This window comes from Oryzias melastigma, linkage group LG12 (assembly GCF_002922805.2).
Source record: "Oryzias melastigma strain HK-1 linkage group LG12, ASM292280v2, whole genome shotgun sequence".
NCBI lineage: Eukaryota > Metazoa > Chordata > Actinopteri > Beloniformes > Adrianichthyidae > Oryzias > Oryzias melastigma.
In genome coordinates this window covers 9,599,954-9,627,898 of record NC_050523.1, presented here as the reverse complement: position 1 = coordinate 9,627,898, position 27,945 = coordinate 9,599,954, and the positions used below count along the sequence as shown (strand labels likewise).

Genomic DNA, 27,945 nt, shown 5'->3' with positions numbered 1-27,945 from the left:
TTTGGCAGGTGCACTAAACACAAACTAAAAAACTAAAAAAGCAAGATTATTGAACATTTTATTTATTCGTTTGGAAAATTTTAGTGTGACAATAAAATCATTTCTAAACCCCTGAAGAAAAAAAAATCACAACTTTTAACTATAGGTAATCTTCCCTAACTTCTCCTAAGATTAAAAAAAAAAAATCTTGTTTTTTTTAATATATATTTTACATTTTATTTTCTCTATTTTTTATTCTGTTTTTTTTTAAATTGTATATATATATATATAATGTTTTCAAGCATAGTTTGTTTTTGGTGCTGTGTTTATGACATCTTTTATGACATCACCACATCGTAGCAAAACGCTCTGGCTACAATGCAGCTTTAACAGCATGACCCCGTGTTAGCACTATCTTCTGCAAATATTTACCTTTCGTGCAACTGTCTTTTTCCTGCAGAGACATCACCTACAGCATCCTGTTTGAAGCGGTGACCACATTACTGGTGCTCCTCTCCTATCAGCTCTTCCATAAGGACATCCTCCGCGATGGAATCATCTTCCAGCACATTATGAAGGGCCGATGGTGAGAGAAAGCACTCGTAATGACACGCTGGAGGATGGAGGGGAATATGTTGCTCTTAGGTCTGTGTGCTCTCACACACCCGTCGTGAACGTCGCACACGTGTGATTTTTGTGTTAAAGCGGCAGATGCTGGGTTACACCTGTACTTTAGAAGTCTCTTATTTCACTTTCACTGAACAAATGGTTTATAACCTGTATAAAATGCTTACGTGTGAGGAAAAACATCCATAAATACCAGATTTTTTTTTTTTTTAAGCACTCGCTCTTGTGCACTCAAGTGCCCATTTCCAAGTCAATGTAAATGCTTTTATTTCGGGCTTCTGCGTTAAAAACTCTTGCATTCACATGATGCTATGTACATTTTTACAACCATTTTCGAGCTCTATGTTTGAAACACTTGTCCACTGAACACACGATGTCAGTTGAACCAGGTTGAACTTTGAGCAATCAAGGACTCAGATTTGGTTTATCTGGTGAACCCAGACACGGCATCGAGCCTGTTGATGTCTGTGTTTGGTTTCCAAATAAAGATTAACCAAAGTCATTCTCCACATATGATGGTACCTACCATTGCAAGGACGTTAGCAGTGAATCAAACTGTTTACATTTCATGCCCAAATTGCAAGATTTGCATCGCTTCAATATGTCGCACAAACGCTGCGTTTCCATTGGCTATGAAATTGCGCAAATTATATTATCCATAATAAATTAGCCTAAAGGAAACATATGGAAGTTTTTCTGTTCCATCAGATTGTGAATTTTTTAAACCTTTGAATTTTCTTTCTAAATAATTTTTGAACCCTTGATTTTTGATGGCCCAGAAATTCAATGGGAAAAAAAATCGTTTTTCCGTCTCACTAGAACAATTAGTCTCTGCAAGAGCACATCGATAGCCAGCCAATGTGTTTCTTAAGCTTGACCCCCCCAGCCATGTGTGGGAGGAGCTAATGAAAATCAAACCAATTTGTTGCATGACTGATGATAAATAAAGATGAGAACTAGTCCTTCTATCAGAAAACTTTGTTGCATCTTTTTCTTAATTTTAGGTAAAAAATCTGCATAACTTTTAGGATTCATTGTGTTGATTTTTATTTTTTTAACTAAAACCTGTTTTTCCTTCCATTCCTCAAGTCTGTGTTTGACCAGCCGTCTGGTGAAGACCCTGCTGTACAACTTCATCAGACAAGAGAAGTGCCCTCCTCCTACCCACATCTTTGAGCCAAAGGCTGAAGGTGGCCTGCTTTATGGTCTGGCATTTGGCGTGGCAAGTACGTTTCTGCACTCAAAAACATAAAAAAAACATTTTTTCTCTGCAAATTGAACCACATCCATCCACGTCCATTTTAAGTGGGTAACAAAATGAAACCATGGCAGAACTCACCGTTACAAGTGAGTTAAATTCAGTTTAATGTCGGATGTACCGACCAATTCTTATTTGAAAGTGTGAAAATGAGTGTGTGAAAATGATGGGACCTGGATGAATAGAGCTCATTGTGAATTTTATGCATTTTGAGCGCTTTGCTTGGCTGTTTAACTGTGTTGAATGCATCCATGTATGCCTTTAAGTCTGAAAATTGTGCTTGGTTTTCCCCACGGATAAATGCTCTTTGTTGGTTGTTGGTGGTAGATTCCTATCAGTGAGCAATCACCATTCAGCCCAGCCTGTCTGTCTGTGGCCAGTGATCGGCTTGATGAGTTATGGTGCCCTGTCCTGTTCTGTAATCCCCTAGAGCCTGTCTGTCTGCAGCCGCCTCCCTTATGCACACACACGCAGACCAACAAAGACACAAGCTCCCTTATGCTCAGAGCTCAGAAACAACACTTGTTTTCTGTGTCTCGAATGCATATAGACACTGGATTTGTCCGAAAATGCAACAGATGCTTGTTGTTTGGTTGTAGATGTGCATATAAGAGTGATTTCATGAACAATTTCAGAAGATATTCAGCTATAATTAACCAAACTCCAGTGAAAATGATGATAAAGCTGTAAGAGTTCAGGCTAAATTTAGTTTAATAACTTTCTGTTTTTTAAGGCATGTGTGCAAAAAGAGACAGTCCCAACAATGAAGTAGCATCAAAGAACAATAAAGAAACTGGAAATTTTTATTTAATAGCAAGTGTTCCATATCTCCTTTTTATTTTATTCATTAAATTTTCAGCTTTTTTAAAGGTTTATGTCCTTAATGGCTAAATTCCCATTCACAAAAAACACACCATGCCATCAATTCAGAGTTAATTCAGTTTTAAGGACCTATATTATGCTATTCTAAGCCTTTCAGAGTAAACTATACCCATATATATCATCATTTATTACCATTTTCAATGAAATATTTGTTATTTTTTCATGTAAGTTCCATAATTTTATAGTCACTGTAAATTTTCCAACGAAACTGAGTGCAGTGCAGTCCTCTTCTGATACTTTTTCAAATAAATATAAAATAAATGAAACAAAAAACAGACAAAATGAGACACACCCATCCATACATAATACTTCTTTTTCTAACCCGGAAGAAAGACAACTCGGTTTCAGAGGCTCCGCCTTTTGATCCTCGTGAGTGCCGCCCATTTCATGATGACAACACGTGTCTTCGTTGTTGTTTCTGTTGGTTGGGTGCAAGAGGTGCCACTTCTCCTCAGAGTTGATGCTAAAATGGAAGTGTTTTGCCGATCACCGCTAGCTCCGCGGAGAGGGTTTGTGTGTTAAGCTGAGGGGGCAGTGATGGCAGCACAGACTCTTCCTGGAAGGGGCTGTTCCCCCACGTTCATATATATGAACCCAGTAATTCTCAGGGATTGGGAAGAGCTGGTGCTCAGAGAGCAGGGTTGAGAGGAATGCTCAACGGTCCATGAATAGAGCAAAATACCACTTTACGGTTGTTTTTCATGAGGAATTAACATTAAAATACACTTAAAAGCTAAAAAAAAGTTGATTTTCCATGATATAGGTCCTTTAAACTTTTTCATTTGGTTTAATTTTCAATCCATCTTCAATTTACATAGTTTTACTGCCTGATCGACATCTATCACCTTACAAAAGTGGCCCAAATCTAATGAGGTTTTGTTTCATTCCCACTGAAAAAAAAATTCAATTTTTTGTGTTTTTAGCAAGTTCTTGGGGCATTTTTCTCATGATGGAGGGCATTTTAAAAATAATTTTGGATTAAAACTGTGTTCCTGAGTATTTCTCTATTCAAATTGAGATGTATCAGGAGCAGATGAGAAAATGCTCTTTGAAAAAGTTCTCAGCTGTGATGTTGAAACTGAAATGAGCGTCCATTCTGATGCATCCATTTACAGACAAATAAATCCATTATTTTCTTCTTTTTGTTCATCCGAGCTGGCATCTGGCTCCAAACCGTACGGCTGGAAAACTCCAATATTGCTTGCCGTTTTTGTTGCACCAGTAATGATAGCTTGTGGTTGTGAGGGTCTGTAAGCTGGCGAGAGAGGTATGATGGGATATCAGCAGAGGCTTTCTTCAATTCCAACAGTCCCACACACAACTCCGTGGCGAGTTTCTGATGAACTCATGTCACTCTGCACAAACTTTGCCCTAGAAAGCAAGTTTTTTTTTTTTTTATGTTGTCAAAAAATGGCATAATTATAATTAAAATACCACTGGTAGCACTTTTACAATAGATCAAAAATATGATTGCAATGGAATTTCAAATATTTCTTTAACACGGAACATTAATAGAAACATTTGTACGAAAGTATTTGTGCCACACAAAGCAGTACGAACAAAGTTTTACGGTGTCATCCACTTTTACACAATCTCAGTTTCCCAGAAGAATTCTTGGAGAGCGAAGCAGAACACAACACTTATTTTTAACTCCCATTCTCTGTGTTTTAACTCAACTTTTCCTGTGAAAGTTAACCTTGTTGAGGGTTGCTGGCATTGAAAAACTTTTTTTAATTTTTATTTTAGGTTAAAGTACTTTCTACTAATTGGCTAATTTATTTTTGCCTCACTATTAGAATCAAATCAATCTTTATTTATATAGCTTTTCATTTAAGAGAATAACACATAGGGTTTGACAACAAAAGCAAAAACATTATAAATAATACAAAAACAGGGACAAAAATTAAAATGAGAAGAATTGTAAATCACATAGGTTTATGTAAAGATGTCATGTTCCAAAAGAGCAGTAGGGTAAAAGTGCCATCACAGTGAACAACATGTAATGTGATGCTGCAAAAAAGGATCACACATCATTACAGTCCAATATGTGGAAACACTGAATTTTGCAAAGACATGTGACCATACAGTTTGGTATTATGTTCTAATAAAGTTCTGTTTGTGTTATTTTGATGTGGAAAAACAATAGTGGACTGAGCTTTATGACACTTAAATGTGAATTTATTTGACATTTATTCTTCTTTACTTGTTTGTACACATATTTAATTAATTTATTATCGTGCACAAAAAACAAGGAATGTGAAAAACTTCACTTGCACTGTTCAGTACCAGGTATTTATCTCTGAGTGACACTGATTTGATTTTTGGCTGAAGATGTTCTGGATCGATTTTAGGTCAGTGAATCAAATCGTTCAAAATTAACCAATATTGACTATGAATCGTATCATCAACCAAACATTTTTACACAAATCGAATCGTTGCAAAGCTACAAATATCTGTGCTAGTTCTTTTGTTAGCATAGTTGGTGTCTTAATTTTTTTATTTTAAGGTTTTTGTCAAGTGAAGTTTGCTCCATTGTGGGTGAATGTCCTCAAAAATTGTGAAGTTCAAGAAATTCTGATATTATGACAATTTATAATTGGGAATTTTTGGGGCAAAACATAAAATATATCGGATTTCTAATTATATTTGCATAATTTTTGAGAAATATTATTTCATTTTTTTTGTTCAATTGTTATTCTGATTAATGGGTTTGGTTACTGTCTTTTAAGGATGTTTCATTGTGTGTATTTTTGGAGAACCATCACAACTCTCAGAGATGCGTGTGTGTTGATTTGCATCCTTGCGTGGCCACAGCTTTGGCCCAAATCCCTGGCGTTCTGTTTCCTTTACTGTTATGCAAGAAAAGAATTAGCACATTGTGTCTGTCTCTGTCTGTTCACATCTGTCTGTGCGGCAGCATATGCTCTGAGCTGTAGCTCATTTCCAGCACTGCCAGTTTATAGCTGTCACCTCTTTTGGAAGTCTTTTTGTGTTTTTTTTTCTTCCTCTGGTCACTATTGGGGTGAGAATGTGATTAAATGAGAATCTCTATGTGTTGAGGTTATTATTGAAATAATTGAGCTTTGAAAAGGTAATTTACAGCTTTTGTTTTCATAAGGACTGCAGCTTTGATGAAGTTAATGTCTGTTATAGAAGGGAGCATTATGTAAGACTTGTTTGGACATCATGACCTTGTTCACAAAGCCAAGGCCCACTCATAGTTTCAGATGAACTTGTTCTTAAATCATCTTTCCAAGCTGTATTTCTTCTGTGTACTAAAGCATTTTAGAAAACATTTTAAAGCAAATATGGTTTTCAGATTCAATAGAAAAGACATTAATTACAAAGTGCTTTGCATAATGATTCTTATGGTAGGAAACCTTTAATGGCTCCCAACTTTTACAAAGTCCTAAAGTTCAGTTTACAGGACTTTTTGTCAGCGTGACCTTCTCTTTTCCTAACTTTCCCATTCCACCGCTTCTTGTTCTCCTCCTCCTTTTCCACTGGGCGGCTGGCCAGCGCCTAAGCAGCCTAGGCATTGTAGTATTATTGGTTTATGTTGTGGGCAGGCAAACAGGCAGAGGGAACCGAGCCAGACGGATAACAAATGGCACCCACGGAGGTAGAAGGGAACTCTGCATATGTGAATGCGAGAGAGCAGGAAATGTGACTGCCAGACTGCTCGCTGCCACGGTGGGGCCAGTCACTGCGGTGCCAGTGATGTAGCGAGCAGGATTTCATCATTTCTCTTCATAGATCTGGTTTTCCCCTTTACTTCTGGTTGTGGCTGGTGCTGAGAAATGATTTTTCTTTTTCTGAAAACATGTTTGGCCATTCTTCTCCCATTCTCACTGATAATGTGTTCTTACCTTGAGAAGATGTTAATTAAGGAACTTCTTAGTAAACCAAATAAATAAAAATGAATAATGTAGTTAGGAGGCTTGTAAAAATGAAAATTATTACTCCTCAAAAAATGTACATTTATTCATCTTTTCAGCTCCAGTAACCTTGTACATTTTAGAAGAAGTCTGCATCCTTTTGACATTACTCTTTCTTCAAGAACACTTTATATTCCCAAAGATCTCCACTTTGCCTCTAGATGGCAACAAATCAGCTCAGGTATCTGCAGCATCAGTAGCTGGATCAGCTGTTTAGTTGTTGTCTGTGTTGTTTCATATTTCAGGTGATGTTTTTCCTGTGGCTCCATCAGCTTGTCGCGTCGTGTATACATATTTATTTGTGGCTGTTCCAGTGAAGTGTAAATCAGTCAAAAGGGCGGAACAGCTGTCACTCATATGGAAACCTTGTCGCTTCCCATGAAACCCCCCACACAGAAGCCGAACCACTTATTTCTGCAGACTCTTTTGCAGAGCTTGTTCTCAGGCGACGTCTAGACTGACAGGTCAACTCTGGGGTTTCCTGATTGGTTTTGTAATAATGCTAAATGCATGTCATCATTTTAGTTCTCTATCATTTTCAGTGGTGTTCACTGCTTTTTACTCCCTCCAAAGAATAAAAGGTTATGTGTTAAAACAAACAGAGGTATTAGTGTTTTGTTTGGAGCCACATGGAAGCAAAATGTTGTTTTGCATTGCAGAACAAGCTTATTGAACATTTCTTTGAAATTATACTCACAAAATGTACTATTTCAAAACTAGTTTTGTATATCTTAAACATAAAGCAATGGAGAACGCCAAATGGGTTTCTGTTATGTTTTGTTAGGGTTTTTTGTGAGCACCATACAACAGCATCATCCGTACGCCAAAGTGTGTGAAACTTGCTTTAGCATTACAAATACTGCACGACAATGGCACGTTCCCAAAATGTTTCTTATGTGCATTTATTCTTATGGACCACCAAAAACAATACTGTAAGAGTGTAAATGACTTTTGGCGGTTATTATGAAACCATGCACTGATTTCTGGCTTTAATAACTGGAATTATATCAATTAAATCAAAAAAGATTAATATTAATCGATTATAAGCTAAAACAGAAGGTCAAAATTGTTAATGTTGGTTTTTAAAAAGCTGCTTCATCAATTAAAAAAAGTAATGAACCATCATGCATGAAAACATTGTATTCATAAATGTTAGAATACACCTTAAATATGTATGTTTAGAAATGAAATTATTGGAAATGATTTAATATTTTTGTGTTGGGTGAGATTAATAATTATCTTATTTAGAAGGTATTTTAGGAAAGTATCTCATATACAGTTTGCCTGAACATCATTATGTTTCTTGTGTTCAATGTTATATACAGGAATCAATAAAGACATTAACTAATTAATCACGATTAATTTATTAATCAAAATATGATATCACACCCAAAACTGTACATTTCGAGCGTTTATACATTTGAGTGTCTGAGAAACCTTAATGTTTAAATCAGACACAGACATGCATATTATTAACATTATTATGAATTTTTCACTGCCTACATTTAGGTGCTATTTTTAAACTTTAATGATTGTCTTTGTTGAGTAAAAAGAATATTTGGAAAAAAGGAGTATACTTTGCAATTCTGTTTGATGTGAGCTCTTCACACAAAGCCTTTCAAAGCTCATTTCCTGCCAGTTTGATCACAAACATGCTAACAGGCATCTTGACATCAGTTCAGTGGTAGACTCGGTGTGTCAGTATTTTTGGCATAATTGGACAAGTTACTGGTCAAGCAGGTTGCAGTATTCCAGGCCTGATTTGACACTAATATTTACTTAAAGGTTTTTTGAGCATCAAAATCAAATGATATCCAAATACTTGTGGAGTTGGTTTATATTAAATTGTTAAATGTTGTGTCCTTCTTTCTCCAGGTGGTCTGTGGAGTGTCTTTACGTTGGGTGGAGCTGGCAGCAAATCTGAAAATGACCAAGAACACAACCCCTTACCTTTATCCAATCAGAGTCTTCTTTTGCTGCTGGTTCTAGCCAATCTGCCAGACGGGCCCGACTGGCCCAACCCCTACCGACAGGCTATTACCTGCTTCAGAAACACCCAAGGTAATTACAGTTTTGTAAATATTTTTGTTCAACTGTACATTTTTGTTACAGTTGTCCTAGCACATAGTACTAAATATATCAGAGAAATAGAGATGCAATTCTCAATGTTTACCATTGTTTGTGTAGACACGTCGTCGCCGCCTGCGGAGCACCCTCACACCTTCCAGATCAATTTCAACAGCCTGTACACAGCTCTGTGTGAGCAGCAGCGCTCCGACCAAGCCACCCTGCTGCTGTACACCCTTCTTCACCAGAACGCCAACGTGAGGACGTACATCCTGTCAAGAACTGACATGGACAATCTGGTGGGTGGAAAGGATGGAGAGGCACTCATTCATTGTTTGTGTCACAGTGTGACACTCTCAGACAGGTGGAAGGAAGAACCATTGTTAGAAAATCCACCTCAGTGTGACGAGGTACAGTTTAACAGAACCTGTGGAGTCCTCCCAGACAGACGCGGCGTGAGACGGTTGATCCACAGCCTGCTGTTCAGTCAATGGGAATAGATATACAGTCAATGGTGACAGATGGGTGCTTTCAGTATGCGTACGATGACACCAATTATGTGTTGGATCAGAGTGCATGTATGGTGTCACCCCAACATTTGGAGATGCATAATAAAATGGTAGACTTGGTACAGAATTGTTTCATATAAGATGAATCCAACAATATTTTTACGACCGTTTTAGATTTCCAGGAAGCTGCCATGATTTATTTTCTGAGACCATCTCTGCCGAACTATCACTCGACCTTCCTGTCACTCAGTATTTATACCTTCCCTCACAAACGGCTCCAGACTGATCCAATTCAGTTGGAGTACTTTAATAAAACTGGTGTTTTAGCGAGCTGCTTTTGTGCACAATTTTTAGATATTTCTCTAAAATCCATTTGAAAATAAATGGATTAACATTTCTGAATTTGTTATATTGTCTTTCTCTTGTTATTTATGCAGTTGGTTGTATAATTAGTCAATTATTTATTTATAAAAGCAGTGGGCTGTGCAATATATTGAAAATGTATCATCAGCATGATTAACATCTTAAAAGAACAGATCTTTGTGTTGAATATTCACCTTAAAATCAATTTTTTGCACCAAGCAGAAATGCGAAATTCTAAATATTTATTTTATGTTGAGCATATCACTTTTGTAAAAACCTTTTTTAATAATGTGCATTCCGACTATGCACCTCTGCTTGATCAGAGAGCTCCAATTAGAAATTCTATTAACCTTTTAAATATCACTTCCTTTGTACTGTCAATTGTAACATAGTAAAAAGTAGCAAACGTCTTTCCAAATTTCTCCTCTGCTGATTTTCCTTACCTGTCTCTGTCCTTCAGGTCCTCCCCATCCTCGATATTCTTTACCATGTAGAGGAGAGAAATTCACATCATGTCTACATGGCCCTCATTATTCTCCTCATCCTCACCGAGGATGATGCCTTCAATCGTTCCATCCACGAGGTGGTATGTAGAAACATTATTATGCTCATCACATCTTTGTTCCTGTCAATGATTTCATTCATAATTTACCTTCTCGGGTTATATTAAATCATTTCTGAATCTTTAGCATCCACGTGTCACTCTTGTTAAGTGCGCATGTGCCTCCTTCTCTTATAGGTATTGAAGAATATTTCATGGTACACGGAGAGGTCGTTAACTGAGATCTCCCTCGGTAGTTTGCTAATCCTGGTGGTTATTCGCACCATCCAGTTCAACATGACGCGGACCAGGGTATGCATCCATTACTCCTACGATCTGCTTCTGTGCTATAAAATAAACGTAAATTCGAAAAGTCAGCTGTAAGCACGTGTAAACTGTTTTATTGTGTGTCTGCTGTTTGTGTGTCCTCAGGATAAGTACCTTCACACCAACTGTCTCGCTGCACTTGCTAATATGTCAGCCCAGTTTAGATGTCTGCATCAGTACGCTGCCCAGCGCATCATCAGGTAACGAGAGTGGAAATCACTAACAAATATACAGTAAATCTTTTTTTTTTTTAATAGTAACAGCGTATCATGTTACTCTATATCAGGGTCCCCAAACCTTTTCTTGAGGGCTGCTTAACTTCTTTTCATCCCTGATGGGGGCGGAGTAAAATTGTAGGCTAACAGAAAAGTTGTAAAAATCCCATGTGTCTAAACGTAAGCATTTTCCAGAAAGCCACTCATAGCCAATTTCTGCCAAGTCACAAAAAAGTCACAAAATTAAAAATAATCTTTTGATGAAATAAACAAGACTTGATGACTGCAATAATAAATGTTCTATCAAAAACAATCATGCTTCTCTGTTATTGTTCAGGGCGCTGGGCCAAAAGTGAAGGCGTCGTATAGTTCTACATTTTGTGCGTGAAAAATAGAATTTATCAGTTTATTAACCCACTAAATCCCTTTCGGGTCACCGGAGACTGTCCCAGCTGCTGTTGGGCGAGGGTGGGGTATACCCTCTACAGGTCACCAGTTGGTTTCAGTGCCAAGAAGAAAAATGTATTTTAAACTGCTCACATGATTTGCATTAAAAAAAAACAAAATAGTTTAGAAAGAAAATTCAAAACGGTTTTTAAAAATCTAAGCACTTAGATAATGTACAGATGGGACTCAAGATTTTACTATGTGAAAGTGTACATTTATTAATAGGTAAAAAATAAATGTGTTTTCTTGGCCACTGGAGTGCCAACCGGAATTAAATGCCATATTTTTTTTAGTTAAATTTGTTAAATAAAAAGCAATTGAGCATTTTTTTTTATTAATTTGCCTTTTTATGTTTTTGTACATAGTTATTAATTACACTAATTACATATTATATTCTTTTTCACAATTCTAGTTTAAATTTACATAACTATTAACGTTGTTGAATAAACCCCATAAGACAAACAACATTCAAACCCACTCAAAGAAAAGTAAATAGAGATGGAAAGAAAGAACAAAGTGGAAGCCACACAAGCTTCAAGCCATTCTGTCCTTGTTGACTTCAAGCTCACAGGAAGAACTGTTCTCCTCCCTGCACACGTGCACACATTCATGCACATCCAAGGATCTTCTTATCTCAGCGCCTGTGTCTTCTTTCATATCTGTGACTCTGGTACTTGGAGTCAGAACATAGAATCTCTACATTTATGACCAGTAATGATGTGGAGCAGCTGACTGTATGTCTGGAGATGATGATGATGATGATGATGATGATGATGATTATGGGCCAGGCTAAACTGTCTAACTAGCTTAGATGGAGAAAACTTCCTAACGGGAGTTTCAAACAATCAACAGGAAGGCCTCACAGGATAGTGCTATTTTGTAGGGGCGTGTATTAGCAAGAGTTTGGTGTGTCGCGATACGTATCGTATCGCCAAACTTTTAAAATAATGAATATTATCTGAATATGAATACATTTTTCACAAAACTAAAATGGTAAAATATATTTTATTTAATGATCAGAACATTAAGCACTGAAACTATATCTCATAAACAAGTTGCTTTAAATTCATGGTGCTTTTCTTTTGGTAATTTAAGATTAATTTCTATAATAAGTAAATATCACATTTTTAAAAATTTTAATCAATACAAGTATCGCCAAATAAAGTATCACGATATTTCACTGAATTTAATTTTTTTCTTGCACCCCCACTATTTTGTAATGGTCAGCTGTGAATTTTTCCTTTTCTGCTATAACCACACATCTTTATGTTATTATAGTCATTCTTTTACTGTATTTTGATGATCAAACTTTTTATTTTTCCATTGCAGCTTCACAATGACTTCTTACTGAAATCATATACAATTTTATAAACTATAAATACAGTCCATGCTCCTTTATCATGATGTTTGTAGACTTATCAGCAGTAAAATAAATGTCTTCTAAATATTTAATCACATTATTAATCACATTGTTTAGTTTAACGGCTCTTTCTTTTACAAATGTGCAGTATTCTGTTTAGCTCACCAGAAGTTAATATTTGACTTTTGCTACCAAATTTAAAACTATGATTCATACTCTTTTCATTTAAATGTTGATTCAAAATAGTTACATTTTTTTTATTCTATTTTATTTAGCAGGTTGTACATACACACTAAAGTTCCATTATATGCTTCGAAAGCTTGTTTCTGTTCTTTTTATGATATCTGGGAGTGTTTTTCTGGTGGTTTTAAATGGCTTGGGTTAAGCTTGTATTTAGCAAATGCATTTTGCATCATAGTACCTTTAAAAATGGTCCTTAAACCATTAAAAACAGCAAAAGCTGTTTCATTCTTGATGAAACAAAATGACACAGAAAGATACTATATATCATTTTTAGAACGTTACAGTTATCAAATACTAATTCAGTTATAAAGTGGGTTGCTTGTACTTCCAAAAAAACTAATTTTCAGAAAACCATATTTCCTTTAGTCATAATTAGGTCATGTTCGGAGCAAGTCACATTTAGATTAAAACAGCGGATATCCTGATTTCATTGAGATTATTCCAGGATGTCAATGCCTGACTGGAGATGGCCATGGAATGGCTGTGTACACCGCGTGTACGAACAGTTCCATTTCACTCTCCGTCAGCTTGAAGTTTGCTGAATAGTGCATACAAAGAAAGTTTTGTTCTGGAGTCTGTATTTGTTTGGCATTACGGCTGTGACTCACCAGTCCAGGATGTAAACTGTCTTTTAAGCTCTCATTGAATGCTTCACAAGTGGTTTTATTACTTCGTCTTCTTTTTCGACGGCATGAATGATGTTATTACAAAAGAACTAAGAAGAAATAGCATGAATGGAAGGATAGTTATGGAAAGAGAAACGTGCAAATACATCATATAAATCACTTTCTGTGTTAAAATATTAGGGGTGTATTGAGTCTTTTTAACAGTTCCATTCATAGGAGTGGAATCGAAGTTTTACAGATTTATTGTATTTCTTTCAAAATAATTCAAGATTCAAACTAAAGATTTATTTTGCTCATGTTTTTACATTGTCCTAAAATAAACCTACTAAGTCTCAATCCAAATGGTATTTTCCAGTATCAATAATAATCAATTTATTAATTTTGAAATGATTTTATAATTGTATGGGTCGATTTGATTAGCAATTTACCTCAGACAGATCAACCTGGTTGAATCGTAGGAACATAAATTGATTGATTAAGCTGATTAATTGTTACACCCCTGTAAAATATAGATATTTAAGGAAAAATGGACTGCATCTGTTTTACTTTTGTAAATTTTAGATACATCTTTGCCAATACCGCTCCAAGGCTTAAAAGTCTGGAAAATATTCCCAGATGTCCAGATCAAAGCTCCATTAGAGTAATAGACAAGCTACCTTCACATCTGCGGTCTCTGAAGCAAGTCTGTCACCACTCAGGCTTCGTAACTGATTTTATGATCATGGAAGTAATGTGGAACTCTTTCGCGCCACTGTTTCTTGGACCGTGTCCATCATTGCCTCAGGATGAATGACAGATGGAACAGGCACGCAGTCACACAGTGTTATTGTGTCTAACGTGCCAGGTGGACCTTGGTTGGTGGTCTCTGATTCAAAACGAAGGGAAAAAAAAATCTTAAAATGTGGAACAACAGTTCCTTGAATAGCTGGGACTATTAGAGCCGTTGACATTAGATATGAAGTTGACAGGTTGACATCCACATAGCTGCTCTGATAACTCCATTTGGGTAATTATTCCAGATAAAGAACTTTTATGTGTGTGTGTGTGTGTGTGTGTGTGTGCTTGTTCGTGTTTGTTTCCTCTGCTGACAGATGGACAAGTGTACTTTTAAAAGAGGCTATAAAAGCGTACATTGTGTACACAAGTTTCCTTAGTGGGTGCCTGCTTTGCATTTTATTTTCTTGTTCGTTTATTTTCAGTTTTTGAAACACAATAAATGTCATTTACACCTGGCAAAAATGATTCACTAAGGTTTAATAATAAAAAAGACTTAATCATTTATTAATGCTTATGAAACGTCCAATCTTTTCAGAATAATTGTTCCTTTTTTTAAAGATAATAGTGTAAGCAGTCATGTATTATAGTATTATAGTCTGTTTTTGGTGTGTTTGGTCCGAATGTCACTCCAAACCAGCATCTCATTTCATTCCCACTTTCTTTTTCTGTCTTTTCTGTAGTTTATTTGCTTTGCTTTCCAAAAAGCACAACAAGGTTTTGGAGCAAGCAACACAGTCTCTGAGAGGCAGACAAGGAGACAGCACAGCCTTACCAGACTATGTGAGTAAAACACACACACACGTTTGCTTTCAGTTTGTATTAAGCTTAATAATAGCTGCCAAAATAATGTCCTCATTGATAAGGAACAGGAACCGGACACACCCATGAATGAAAAATATGCAATCTGGAATGTGTTTAAAGTTAAAGCAGAACAAATCAGCCAGCGTTTACAAGAAAAGCAATGAAAACAGGAAATATAAGCCCATAATCTTAAGTCATATGAATAAAATGGCAATTGTTTCGCTTAATAATTGTTGTATTTTTATTATATTTTGAGAAAAGCTTAAAACTTTAAAAATAATGCTACCCAGCTGTCTAGTAGCAGTGATTTGTTCTCACCATATTGAAGGCGACATGATACACATGTTGAATGAGCCTTTGATCACTTTAGCTTCTTAAAGACCCACTTAATGAAAATCTAGTTGCATTTTTCTGATAATGGAGGACATATACTGAGTACATATTCTGAGTATTTCTTTATTCAAATCGTTGTATTTCAGGGGCAAAAAAAAGCTTGTAGTTGTGACATACTACAGTTAAAGGGACCACCACTTGCAGACAAATAAATCACGTATGTTTTTATTTTCCTTGTCCGAACTGGGAACTGGTTCAAACTGCTTGCCATTTTAGTTGCACTGCTAAATGTTGCATTACGGTTGTAAGGACCTGAAGCTAAGAGGAGAGTATGTCATGGAAATGAGTGTTGGCTTATTTCCCGCCGTATGTCCTCCCCACAATTCAGAGATGAATTTATGATGAACTACTGCCGTTTTTCAAAAAATACGTCCCAGAAAATGACACAAGTTTATTATTTTTGACTAAAAATGGCACAACCATTCATTAAAAACCACTGGAAACACTTTAAAAAGAGATCAAAAGATGACTGGATGGGATTTTAAACAAATTGTGCTTGAAAGATCAGCCAATAATGATCCTTTTATGTCCACTTAAAATCATTGAAACAATCTTTTTAGTGAATAAAATGTTGTATAATAAGCTTACAACCTCTCAACAGGAACATAACCTTAATTTTTACGTTTATTCAGTTCTAATAAACGTCACAAACCCATTTTGTTTTTTGTTTTCTGAGCTTTATCAAAAACAATTAACTAAAAATGTGACTTTAGTATCTACAGTCTTTTAAACGGTCTTTAAATAACCAGTTTATTAAACTTTTAGTATTTAAAAGTATTAGCTCAAATGAGCAAATTAACTTGTTTTGAGGTAAATCTAAATCAAACTATGTATTTATGTCGTTACATTCTTTGAAATTATTGTATTTTCCCTCCGCTAGTGTTATTTATCCATCAGCTATTGCTACATAACAAGTGAAACTGCTAAAAAACTGTGAAAAATGTCAAAAATTGCCAAACCTCGCCACCTCCTGAATTTCTTGGAGATTCAGCGTGTTGCTCAAGGGCGTGTGGAAAATTTATACCATATTTCATGGGAGTTTTACAAGGGTTTTCGTTTCCTTGAAAAGTGTCTGACATGCCGTCTGGGTCACAGACTTTTACGACAGAGCTGGTCAACTTCTCTGATACAGCTGTTATCCTTCAGCTTTAGACTACACTAACCCTATGTGACATTGGTTCCCATGTCTAATATCCACAAACAGGGGCCAACTTTGAGTTTATTGACATCTTTTGATGCAGGAGGACATACTGTATTATTGTCCTTCAGAGCCTGTGCATTCATACACATAGACATCTTGAGACATGAATGGAGTTTAATTATGTCTTGAGCCACAAATGACTTTTGTACTTCATAACACATTATTCCCACGTCTGTGGGGGTAAACAGTCGTGTTTCTGTTTGAGTTCTGTTTGTAGTCTGGTGTTATTCTTTTCTTTTGGCTAATGAAGTCAAACTTGTCACTTGTTTCAGAATCACTGTATTTGCTTTCATGTATGTAGTACTTGAATTTCCGTCTAATTGTCTGGGATTGTCTGGGTTCTGTCTGAATTGGAGGGATTTGATCAGTTCTTCTGTCTTTAATCTGCTTACAACAATCCCAACATGCTTGTGTGTCCTACACAATAGCTACACATATACACAAGCCACACCTCAACGGCAATAATTACTTTGCTTTTTCCTCATAAAGTTGCTTTGTTCTTAGCTGATGCTTCTATGATGCTAAACTCTATCAGCCTATCATAGGCCCTACTTTCAGATGTCAATAATACGTTATAATAATTCATTTTCTCAAAGTGTTATCTTCAGTTTAGAAACACTGCATTGTAGCTTTTATCAAAACTTTAAAGACCCACTTTGATGAAAATTGTGTTTTTTGGTGTTTTAACATATTCCTGTGGTATTTTTCTCATAATGGAAGACATTGTGAGGTGCTATAACATAGTGGGAGAGAGTGTAAACAAGGAATGCTGGGAACTTAGTGCAGCTAACTTCTGCGCCTACACTCTATGCCTACAAACCAGAATCGAATTTCTAATGAGCTTCTGCTGCTCTGCAGAAAATATGTCTAAACAAAGTGACACAGGCGTTTTGATTTTGGCTAAAAGCTGCAGAATAATAATTAAAGCCCACTGGGAATGACTTTAAATACATATATATATATATAGTTGGAGTGGGACGTGAATGTCTTCAAATCCTCTATGTAACTTCCTTGACTTTACCCGGTTCCTTTTTGAGAACTAATGGAGTTAATCAGGTGTTTGTTTGGTTTTTTGGAGGTCTTAAATTGTCCCCAACAATTTTCTTCAGGATTGAGGTCATGGATTTGTTCTAGCCTGTCCCTGTTATTCTGTCCTTAAGCTTCTTTAGAAATGTTTTAAGTGTATTCTTGGGCTCCTTGTTTGTATTGAAATCCTGATCGTATTAGAGCTTTAACTTTCTGTCTATTAAAATTCTACTCATTAATATTAACATTTTTAACACCTAAAGCAGGGGTCTGCAACCTAAGAGTCTGGAGCTCCACATGGATCTCCCTCCATTATGAGGAACAATACTAACAATCTGAATAAATAACTGATTTGTAGTTTTATTTATTAATTTTTATTCGATTTTTTTACATAACCGAGCAAAATTATGGTATACACCTTAGTCTATTGTCAGAGTGGATTATTTGAAGAAGATTAAAGCACATTTTTTTATTTTCTGTTGCAAAACGGCATCTAGTTACTATTTAGCTCTTAAAATATACTTGCGACTTTACTTTTTTTAAATGAATTCTACATGCGTTGTTGTGTTTACACTCAGCACTAAAAGGATGAAGGCAATCTAAATTCATAATTATAGAAAATACCATGTTGACTTGCTTTTTTTTTTGCATTTCTAATCCAAGGAAGAAAAGTTACTATTTAGTGTCTGTAAGCTCAGTTGTTGAAGTGCAGAAATGAAGTGGGGCCAAGTGGCTCTTGCTGAGTTTTTAATCTGTAAGCCACAAAGCCAAGCGGCTCTTTTAGTGTTAAAGGTTTCAGACCTCTGACCTAAAGTAATTTTTAGTTGACACATTTACCTGAATTAAGGGAGTCCCACTCCGATCATCTCTTAATCTGTTTCAAAAAGTATTGGGCAAAATCAAAAAATCTGTGTTGTATATTCTGGGACATAGTTCATGTGGCAGTACTTATGAGCTATTGGAGAAATTCACCTTTTAATGTGGACGGAACTACCGTATTTTCCGGACTATAAATCGCACCGGAGTATAAGTCGCAGTAGCCAAAAAATGCATAATGAAGAAGAAAAAAAGCATATATAAGTCGCTCTGGAGTATCAGTCGCACTTTTAAGAGAATAGTCCAACATTTATGAACAAATTGAAAAAGCCCGATGTAACGTTGCATTTGACATCAAATGTGATTCATGTGTCAAATTCGAGTCCGCTGAATCTTTTGAAGTGCGTCTAATTTAATGCTCAATGCTTGTCCAAAAATGTGTTCATAAACTAGACACTCCCATTGGAGAAGCTGTCTGAAGTTTTTAGCCTCATCGCTACATGATGGAGGCTTTGGCTGTTTATCTCGTAGCCTCATCGCTACATGATGGAGGCTTTGGCTGTTTATCTCGTTTAAAATACACAGACGATACAGATGATGTTGAGAGGTTAAGTTATTTATTTAAAGAGCTCCACAAAAGCATCTATAATCATCTCTCCATTCTGGGTTTGGGACAGCAGTTTTTTGTCTTTTTCTTACGGCGATTGTTACCTTCTAGCCTGCAGGAGCTGCATCTAAATGACAGTTTTTAGCTGCTCTTCTGTCTGTTTATAACCCACTTTTTCTTCTGCGTTTCTGTCAGCTGACAGCAGTAGATACTGATACACATACCTAGATTGCCCTCTAGTGGTTGTTATTGGGAAACAACCGCCAAAAGGCAACTGGTTTAAGTGGGGAAAATAACAAATATGAGCCTATTTATGTCTAACAAAATCACATATAAGTTGTTCCTGAGTATAAGTCGCACCCTTGGAAAATCTATGAAAAAAAGCGCGATTTATAGTCCGGAAAATACGGTAATATATCATCATCCCACGAGCTTACAGCCCCTCACAACCCATGCCTAACATTGCAGATGCAACACAAATGGTGAGCAATATTGGAGGAGAAAGATGGACTGTACATGGATCTAGTTGTCAACAGTGGATGCATCAGAATGGAACAGAGCAGGGAGATTCTTGCCCGCCGATTGTAGCTTCTGCGTCAACCGTTTTCCAACGACATATTTTGTATAATCTGTTCTTTATTCTCAACGTTTTTGATTCTCAGAAATACAATTTGACATTTAATTTTCTTTATATATGTATTCTATTATGGCAAAAATTGTACAAGAACACGTTAAAAACACAATTTTCATCTGAGTGGGTCTTTAAAAAGTTTCTCAGTATTTCTATTTATAAAAACAGCTTGTTAATGGTAATTGCAACTGTCCCCTGCCTTGTTGGGAAGTTGTGTTCTTTAGAAAACCCTACCAATGTCTGTCTTATACTCCACTGGCTTACAATTACTGACCAGAAATAAAACTTTATGTTAATCAGGATTTTTTTTTGTTTGTTTTTTACCCTGAAGTTTTCAAGTACAACAGCCAGTAGTGGCTTTTCCTGTTTAGCGTGTAGCTCTGTGCTGCACGGATCCATGATAGGTGATGACGGATGGATGCTCGAGGCTTTGTAATTGAAGCTTAGTCTAGACTAATGTTGGGTGGCGGCACCCTTCATATAGCAATATTGCCCTTCTGTTGCAACCGACAGCTGGCATAAGGACTGTCACACTGATCATTCTTTGTTCTTCTGCCACAATATTCTGGAATTAACTCTAGACAAACAGGACAGGAGGATGTTACTCCTTATTGCAAGAAAAATGTGTTGAGTTTGCTGGTATTCCAGCTGCGTTTCTTTACCATTTTTACCTCAAATTTCCATGAAACTTATATAAAGCCTTCCTTATCTACGCAGGTTTAACAATTTAGCTCTCTAGCTGTGGTCTATCTCTGGTTTGGAATCTGCCAGAAGCACTGCTATCTCGTTGTGGCATCTCCTCCCTCCCACTTCTCCTTTGGTGGTGGATGTGGCAGCGTAATTGGAAACAGCTTTCCCAGAGTCTGTTCAAAAAGCAGAACCTAAAACTTAAAGGGAAGTTTAGGGAGCTGTAGGGAGAAATAAAAAAAAGGAACAATTGAAAGAGGAGAAGCAGGCCAAGAGCAGAGGAGTAAGCGGGGGGGGGCTTTAGGGTGGGTACAAGTGTGTTTTTGTGACAGGCATCTGGAAACAATGTAATTTGGCTTACGTTGGCTCTGCTGAGAGAGCTAATGTTTGTTTAATGTGGGATTGTCCTGGACGTGTAATTGCTCTCTTTACGAGGGAGAGACAGAGTGGAAGATGTGGAAAAAATAACATTGTTAGACGCTGGAAGCTTTGGGTTCTAAGCTGGACTCCTTGTGCCGACGTCTCTCCCCTCTGCGCCTCCCTGTCTGACTTCCTCCCTCTCTTTTATGTCTGCCTCTCACATATGTACACTCGGAACACACCCCCTCTGTATGAATGTGTTTGCGCTGCTGTATCTGGTTAGTGTCAAGGAAGAAAGAGTGAGGGGTTAAGGCCTCCTAAACCCCCCAGGGAAAGATCTAGAGGCTCTCGGACCAAGCGGAGAAGATCTCATGAGGCCTCATGATTGCTCTTTGTAGCTTCTAGACCTCTGATCATAGATCTTTAGTTTCACGTCTGAGTTATGTGCTGTGAAAAGCAGGATGTGTCTAAAAATACAAACATTACCACAAAAAATAGAGACTTATGCATCATGGTGCATTGTGTTGCACCGTTCGTCACTGTTTATGCTCCCAGGCAGTAGTGGTGGTTATGTTACTACTCCGCCTCTTCATCTGTTTACTGTTGCACGTTTCTGGGAAGGAACTACAAGCACGCACACACAAACACACTGTGCCAGAAGCATGTTGGACCACCCTGCCTATGTGTTTATGTGTCCTGATTGAGTCACAATCTGTGATCTCTTTTTAACAGCCAGGGTAGACGTATGCATTCGCTTTGCAGCCCCATTCTTCTTTTTGGAAGGGAGCAGAGTAGGAGGATATATCAACATATAATAAACATTATGCCTTCTGTTTATTATCACAGCTTTCAGGAATTTGCCACTTTCTTACAAAGCCTAAGCAGTTATTTTGCAAAATTCAGTATCATCTGTTACAGCTACCACAGCCTGTAGATTATTTAAAAGCGTGCTGCCGGGGTCAACTATAGTGCAGAATTTCTTCTTGTAAATGTTTGTAAAAGTTGTAATTTATACTCTATATGATTACTTATCTAATGTTTTATTTAAAGTGACTATTAGCTGTATTTATTTATTTATCTCAAAATATTTTACACTAAATTAAATTCCCTTTCCAATCATCTAGTGATCTATTTTAAAAAATTTCCAGTGGTCTTTTAATGATAATTGTGCAGTTTTTAGCCAAAATCAAACAACTTATGTCGTTTTCTAGGAAATAGTTTACGCAGAGTGGGATTTGTTCATTAGAAATTTGCCTCTAAGTTGTGGGCGGGACTGTTCCCTCTTCCCATTGTCCATCTGTTTACACTTTCTCCCGCTAGCTTAAAGCCGCTCCCAACCTAATATTACCAATGCAACAAAAAGGAAAGCGAAGACGTACATGATCTTTTTGCCTACAATTGGATTTATCAGAATGGAGCTGAGCAGGAAGCTTGTAGGTTCCCAAAGTAACTTAAGTTTTTCCAACTGCATTTTTTCCTCTGCTCCTGAGTCACAACAATTTTAGGAAAAAAAAAGTTTCTTCTTTAAATATGACCTCCATAATGAGAAAAATGCCACAAGAACCTGTTAAAAACACTAATAACGTAATTTTCATTTGAGTGCGTCTTTAAAGTATATGTCCTTTAAGTATATGTACTTTAAATGGTAGCTACTCACACTTCTTCTTTTATGTTTTAGCATTGTGCTTTATGGAGTGTTACGGTACTCAAAATTTCACATCAAATGACTTTATTAAAATAGTAGCACTAACGTTTAGCCATGTACTCATTAACTGAATTCCAAATATGTATCAACACATAGTCTTTCTTTTAGCTTGTCAACAGTTTGATCCTGGCTCACATGACACTGAGTTCTAAAAAAACCTATAATGAATTGAATTGGCATTAAATAAATCCATTAATGAATTAATTCATCCATCAGCTTTTAAGAAACTGATGTCAGTTGTGCTGCTTTGAGTAGGCCTTTATTTGTTTTTAATCCAATTACTTGAGATTTGTGCACACTTGTAGTGCATGATGCAAAGCCTTTTATCTATAATCAACCTGGAAACACTAGTTAAAAATGAAAAAAATGACTTGATCCCGTCAGGTGTTATATGACTTTCTAATAGAACGCTAACTTTGCAGACAGTGTGATTTATGTCAAATATATCTCAGGGATTACATTTTATGCAAAAAAAAACTCGTAATAAAGAAAGGATCTCTATGCAGATCAGTTTTTTGGTTTCAGTTTTGACAGGATATTTAATTAAATAAAAATTCTACTTTATTTGTCTTGTGAAGTCAAAACAAAAAAAATAAAAATGAGATGTTTTGGAATCAAAAACCTACACAAAGCTTATTTAACTCATTAAAATAGAACGTTCTGTTAACAGTACATAGCTGGCTCTAAAGCAATTTATATTCATGTTTTTTTTTATATATCTTTAAGTAAAGTCAAAGGATATAATGGTACATTTTCAATTTTAAAAAGTTGTGTAGTTATTGTACATTGAGGCATACAAAAAGGACTTTTTTTTCAATTTATACAAGAGGATTAAATATTTGTACATTTGTTTTTTAATACAGCAAAATATGGATTTTTTTTTCTGCCAGTGTGAACATTTTTCTTTTCTCTGGCACTTTGTACTGACAGCTGTTAACATGTAAAAATCTCCCACTCTTACTTTTAACAGAGAATAACATTAGCAGATACAATAATTAACCTTTTAACCTCTTGCTGCTCTTTAAGTAGCTCAGAATGGCCTCCTCTCCAGCTCCTAAGTATATGTCCTTGTGCCTTCAACATCTAGCTGAACTAACTTCACTCACCCCTCTTTTGACTCCATGCTCAGACCAGGGGGGAGACTGTGCTGATGTTGCTCTTGTTCTGGGGGTCAAACCCTGCCTTTTTGCCTTATTCTATGTGTGCCTGCAACAAAGGATGTTTTGTGTGTAATGTGCGAAGCTATGGTGTAATGAGAAGCTGACCTGGACACAATGCTCCACAAAATGGTGTTATTATGACATGGCAGTGGTGCCATAATGCAGGTCAGACAATGACCCATTTAAAAAAAAAAAAAAGGACTCCCAAACGGCGGGGCAGACTGCTGCTACTCAGCCAGTCTGACCATTGCCGTCTGTGTATTTGTTGGCTTAGTTCCCCCTCTTTTATTCAGATCTCTTGTTTTAGCTTCATCTCGTTTCGCAAGAAGCTATTTATTTCTCTTTGGCTCACAATGATGACACATTCTTTTTTTTTTTTTTTCTGTGAACTTGCTTGAAATTTGGCAGATTTAAGACAAATCGGCTTCTTAAGGTGTTTCTTCCTGTCCATCCATCTGTTTTCGTCAGTTCTCTGACAATCCTCTCCTCTATTATGCATGGTTTGTCTGCCCTGCAACAGCCTCCAGTGATGAGTAGTGGGAATCGCTAAGCTATTGGTTTAATCACGCCAGCCCCTAATTTTCAGGGATTTACGTGTCTGTTTTTTTGTCAACACAATCCACGCACACAAACATTTGCGCATACTTTGGGTGTGCAAGAACGGCTAGACAGACGGGCATTGATTGTGTCTGCGGATTGTGTCCGCTCAATTATCAGCTGTTAGCTGAGGTCAAATGCACCTGCAAAGTAAACACTGTCGGGTCCGAATTATTGAAGACTTGGATTCACGTGGGTGGAGGACTTGCATGAGCGTACCCCCCACAGATTTCTGGGAAAATTTCAAAGGGTACATTTGGCAAACGAGGCCAGGACCATTGAGACTAATGATACAACACTTGTCTGAAGGCCATGTTTTCCTGGGAAGAGAGAGACAACATGAAAAGTGGCAGAAGTGCTCGTGACTAAAGGGCAATGCAGCAACCCAGGCTGTAAAATTGCATGAATGTGTGAGTGGGAGCAAAGAGGAGGTGGCGGGGGGAGTGGAGAGGAAAGAAAAATCAGAAATGGTGTCATTCAGTCAAACAGAGGCATCGGTTGCTTTCTGTTTTTTTTGTGAAAGTAAGTGGAGATGATCAGAGGGAAGTAGAGGCAGCAGAAAGCAAGACATTTAAATCCTGTCTGGGTTTCAAGTAGACCATGGACCTCTTAATCTCATCCACTTGACAAACATACACGCAGGGCCAGGCAGACGTCTAGCTAGCCTATTTTCATGTGACCTGAATTCCCCAGTGTGGCTTTTTTTCCTGCCAGACTAATCTAATTAAGCTGGGTGCTGAGCTAGAGAACAAACACACTAGACATCCCTCACTCCTACTCTGCTTTCCACTCCTGCTTTTGCCTCCTCCACATCATGTTCGCCTTCTCCATCAACTCTCTCCTACTCTTATTTTCTATGCTCCCATTTTTGTCCCTCTCTTCTTTATTCTGCCTCCTCTTCCTCCTACTGAGTTGTCTCTTGCATGTGTCCCAGCTCTCTGTCTAATTATGGCCTGCCACTGCAGAACAGAGGAGAGCAGACCAAGCTTGGCAGAGGATTCCAGCTCCAAAAAGCCACCTCTGCCTTTCAAACACACTCGGTCCTCATTATTACTTGCTCGTCTGTCTCCCTCCAGTCTCTTTGTGTCTGCGTGAGGAAACTCCGCACACCTTCCCGGGCCAGCTTGTTGAAAAATCGCTGCAAAGCAGAGTTTGCATCTGTGCTGCAAGTCTAATTCACGCCTGTGCACAACAGAATACTGTTATGTACAATTATTTTAATACCCCTGGCTAAGAACTCTCCGTGTTCTTGTGCATATTTTTTCTTTTAAAAGGACCACACAACAAGCAAAGATGTTTTAGGATAAGGAATAATTTACACATTTTTGAAGGTGGACTATTAAATGCAACCACATGCAGTTTTGCTACAGATGGTTTGTCCAAATCAGAGGTGGCTTCTCAGCTTTCTTCCTGTTCTGAAAAAGACTATAGCAAAAACAGGGTTTAAAAACAGGTCACTGTCAGATTAATGATGTTTAGCACAAAAATTATTGCGGAATAAAGCAAGCATTTGACATATCTAATACTAACAGCGGTGTGGTTTTAATGCTAAAATATTTTTGGATCAGCGCAAAGCTGGGATTAAAATATTTTGTTTATATTTTTCTAAGATTTTCAAGAAGAATTATAATACTAAATGGGGAGTGCTGTCCTTAAAGTCCTGATATGTAGCAGGATGCAAAAACAGAGGAAGCTGCTAATGATTTCTGTCTAAGGCGAGGCTTCCTGCAAAATAAGATTGTGGTTAAAGACTCACTCAATGAAAATGGTGTTTTAAACATTTTTTCATGATGGAGGGCATATATAAAGAAAATTAAGTTTGAGATTGCATTTCTGGGTATTTCTTTGTTCAAATCGCTGCTGTTGGGAGTTGCTCTATGTCCAAGAAAACAACATTTTTTTTTAATTATTTTGGCTGAAAGCATCATAATCATTATTAAAAGACCAATGGGAACACTATTACAATAGATCAAAAGTTGATCAGAGTGGTTTAATAAAGTTCAGTTTTTTATCTATTTATTTATGGGAGCCTGTTATGATCAGTTAGACCCCCAGTTCAAACTAGGGGTGTAGGGAAAAAATAAAATTGGGGACATATCGTGATGTTTCATTTGGTGATATGTATTATTATTATTATTATTTATGAGTGTCCTTCAGCATCTTACTTTAGTTTTTCTATCTAAAACCTCGACCCCTAGTTGGTAGCAGAGCACACGGAGCCTCTTTGAGCAGCTCTACTCCACGACCAAAACAACAAGATCTCTGCTGCGCAGAACTCTGTGCGCCGTCGCTGCCAGTATCAGTATACAGTTGCAGTGCTTCATGTAGTGAATGTTAAATAAATTTAATTTTATTAAAATGAAAGACATATTAATATTTCGTTGTCAAAAAAGTTAAAAAAAAAAAGTTCTCGGACAGTCATAGGACATATCCTACGATGCGTATTTGGACATCTATTGTATCGCCAGGCTCTTCCCAATACTTTATACATTTAATGTAGTAGTTTGTATGTTTATGCTGACAGACATTTGCAGTGTTTTCCACCTGTGCTGAGTCCACTTTATGATGGACAGATTCCACCTGAGCAGCAAAGCATTTAGAAGTATTTTTAGTATTGTTTTCTACGTTAGAATTAACTCTTTAATCTTGTATTCCTTTTAATTTTCTATTCACTCAGAGAGGGAATGGTTTCACCCAAGGCTAAAGTCTGTATTGTAGCTTTGACTTGCCGTCACACGTTACTTTGTAAATGTGATTTTCTTTTATGTTGAAAGTTCCCGCGTCGTTAATTTTTGACGTGCAGATTCATGATCAGTTCTGAGAGTGGCCTCATTAAAAATGGAGTTTAGTCAACCTTTATACCCATATTATGAAATGTCTTTTGCATTCAGATGAGCTTCATTAAATGTTCTGGACTTGTGGTTTCTTCGTCAGAGTCTTTGATTCTTCTCAGCATTAATTAACTAATCTCTAGGCTCTTTGACTGAGTTTGGGGCAGTATTTTTCACCAAATATATATATATATACATATAATATAATAGCCTTAGAAATATAAACTTTTCGCCTTTCTTTTTGTATCTGTGTTCTTTTTTGCGTTGTATTAAAAAAACAAGCTCATGTGAGGTTTCTGTCTGGTTTCTCAATAACTTTTTCTTTGACCACAGTTGTCACACTTGATAATCAATCATCTTATGAATGCATTTACTATTTTACTACCATCTGGTTTCATCTTTTTACAGATCATTCTTTTTTTTCCCACACTGTTTTTTGTTTTTTCTTCTTTGCGTGCCACCATGAAACCCACCAAGCAGGACCTTATCTTCCCCTACTGGCGTCTGTCTGGCTTGTAGACACATTGTTATGAACACAGTAACTAAAGGACAAGATAGAATCGCTCTTCTGGAAGCTTGAGATCACATTTTAGAACAGAAAATGTGTTTTTGTAGTTTTTTATATATAAATTGTGTATTTTAATAATTTAAAAGGTATTCTTTTACATTTAACTGCCTATTGGATCTCTTGAAATTATTTGTTGTTATATTTTTACAATACTAATTATTTAAAGCATTATAAAGGGTGCTCTGATCTTATCGACTTATATAAGAAATTTTAAATAAATCAGGTTTTTTTGTTTGTTTGTTTAGTATGTTCACTCACAAAGAATATTTATTCTGGATAGATGAAAGGATTACTGAAATAATGGTTTGTCTGCTTTCGTAATTATGTACCTAATCTTTGTCATTCGATTATTGATACTTGTGGATTTTTCAATAACCTGAATATGTGTTAGTAAAGTATAAAT

The 27,945-nt window shown here is 36.7% G+C and overlaps 1 protein-coding gene across 2 annotated transcripts in view; it reads left to right on the top strand.

Annotated features, from left to right (window-relative positions):
• The window catches only part of dym (dymeclin), a 50,369-nt gene that overhangs the window by 6,140 nt on the left and 16,284 nt on the right, over window positions 1-27,945 (top strand). For both annotated transcript variants that reach the window (XM_024299784.2, XM_024299785.2), the window contains exons 7-14: window positions 440-565; window positions 1,696-1,832; window positions 8,560-8,745; window positions 8,872-9,050; window positions 10,084-10,209; window positions 10,363-10,476; window positions 10,597-10,691; window positions 14,840-14,939. In XM_024299784.2, the coding sequence (XP_024155552.1) occupies window positions 440-565; window positions 1,696-1,832; window positions 8,560-8,745; window positions 8,872-9,050; window positions 10,084-10,209; window positions 10,363-10,476; window positions 10,597-10,691; window positions 14,840-14,939 (1,063 nt within the window). The remainder of the gene's footprint in view (window positions 1-439; window positions 566-1,695; window positions 1,833-8,559; window positions 8,746-8,871; window positions 9,051-10,083; window positions 10,210-10,362; window positions 10,477-10,596; window positions 10,692-14,839; window positions 14,940-27,945) is intronic.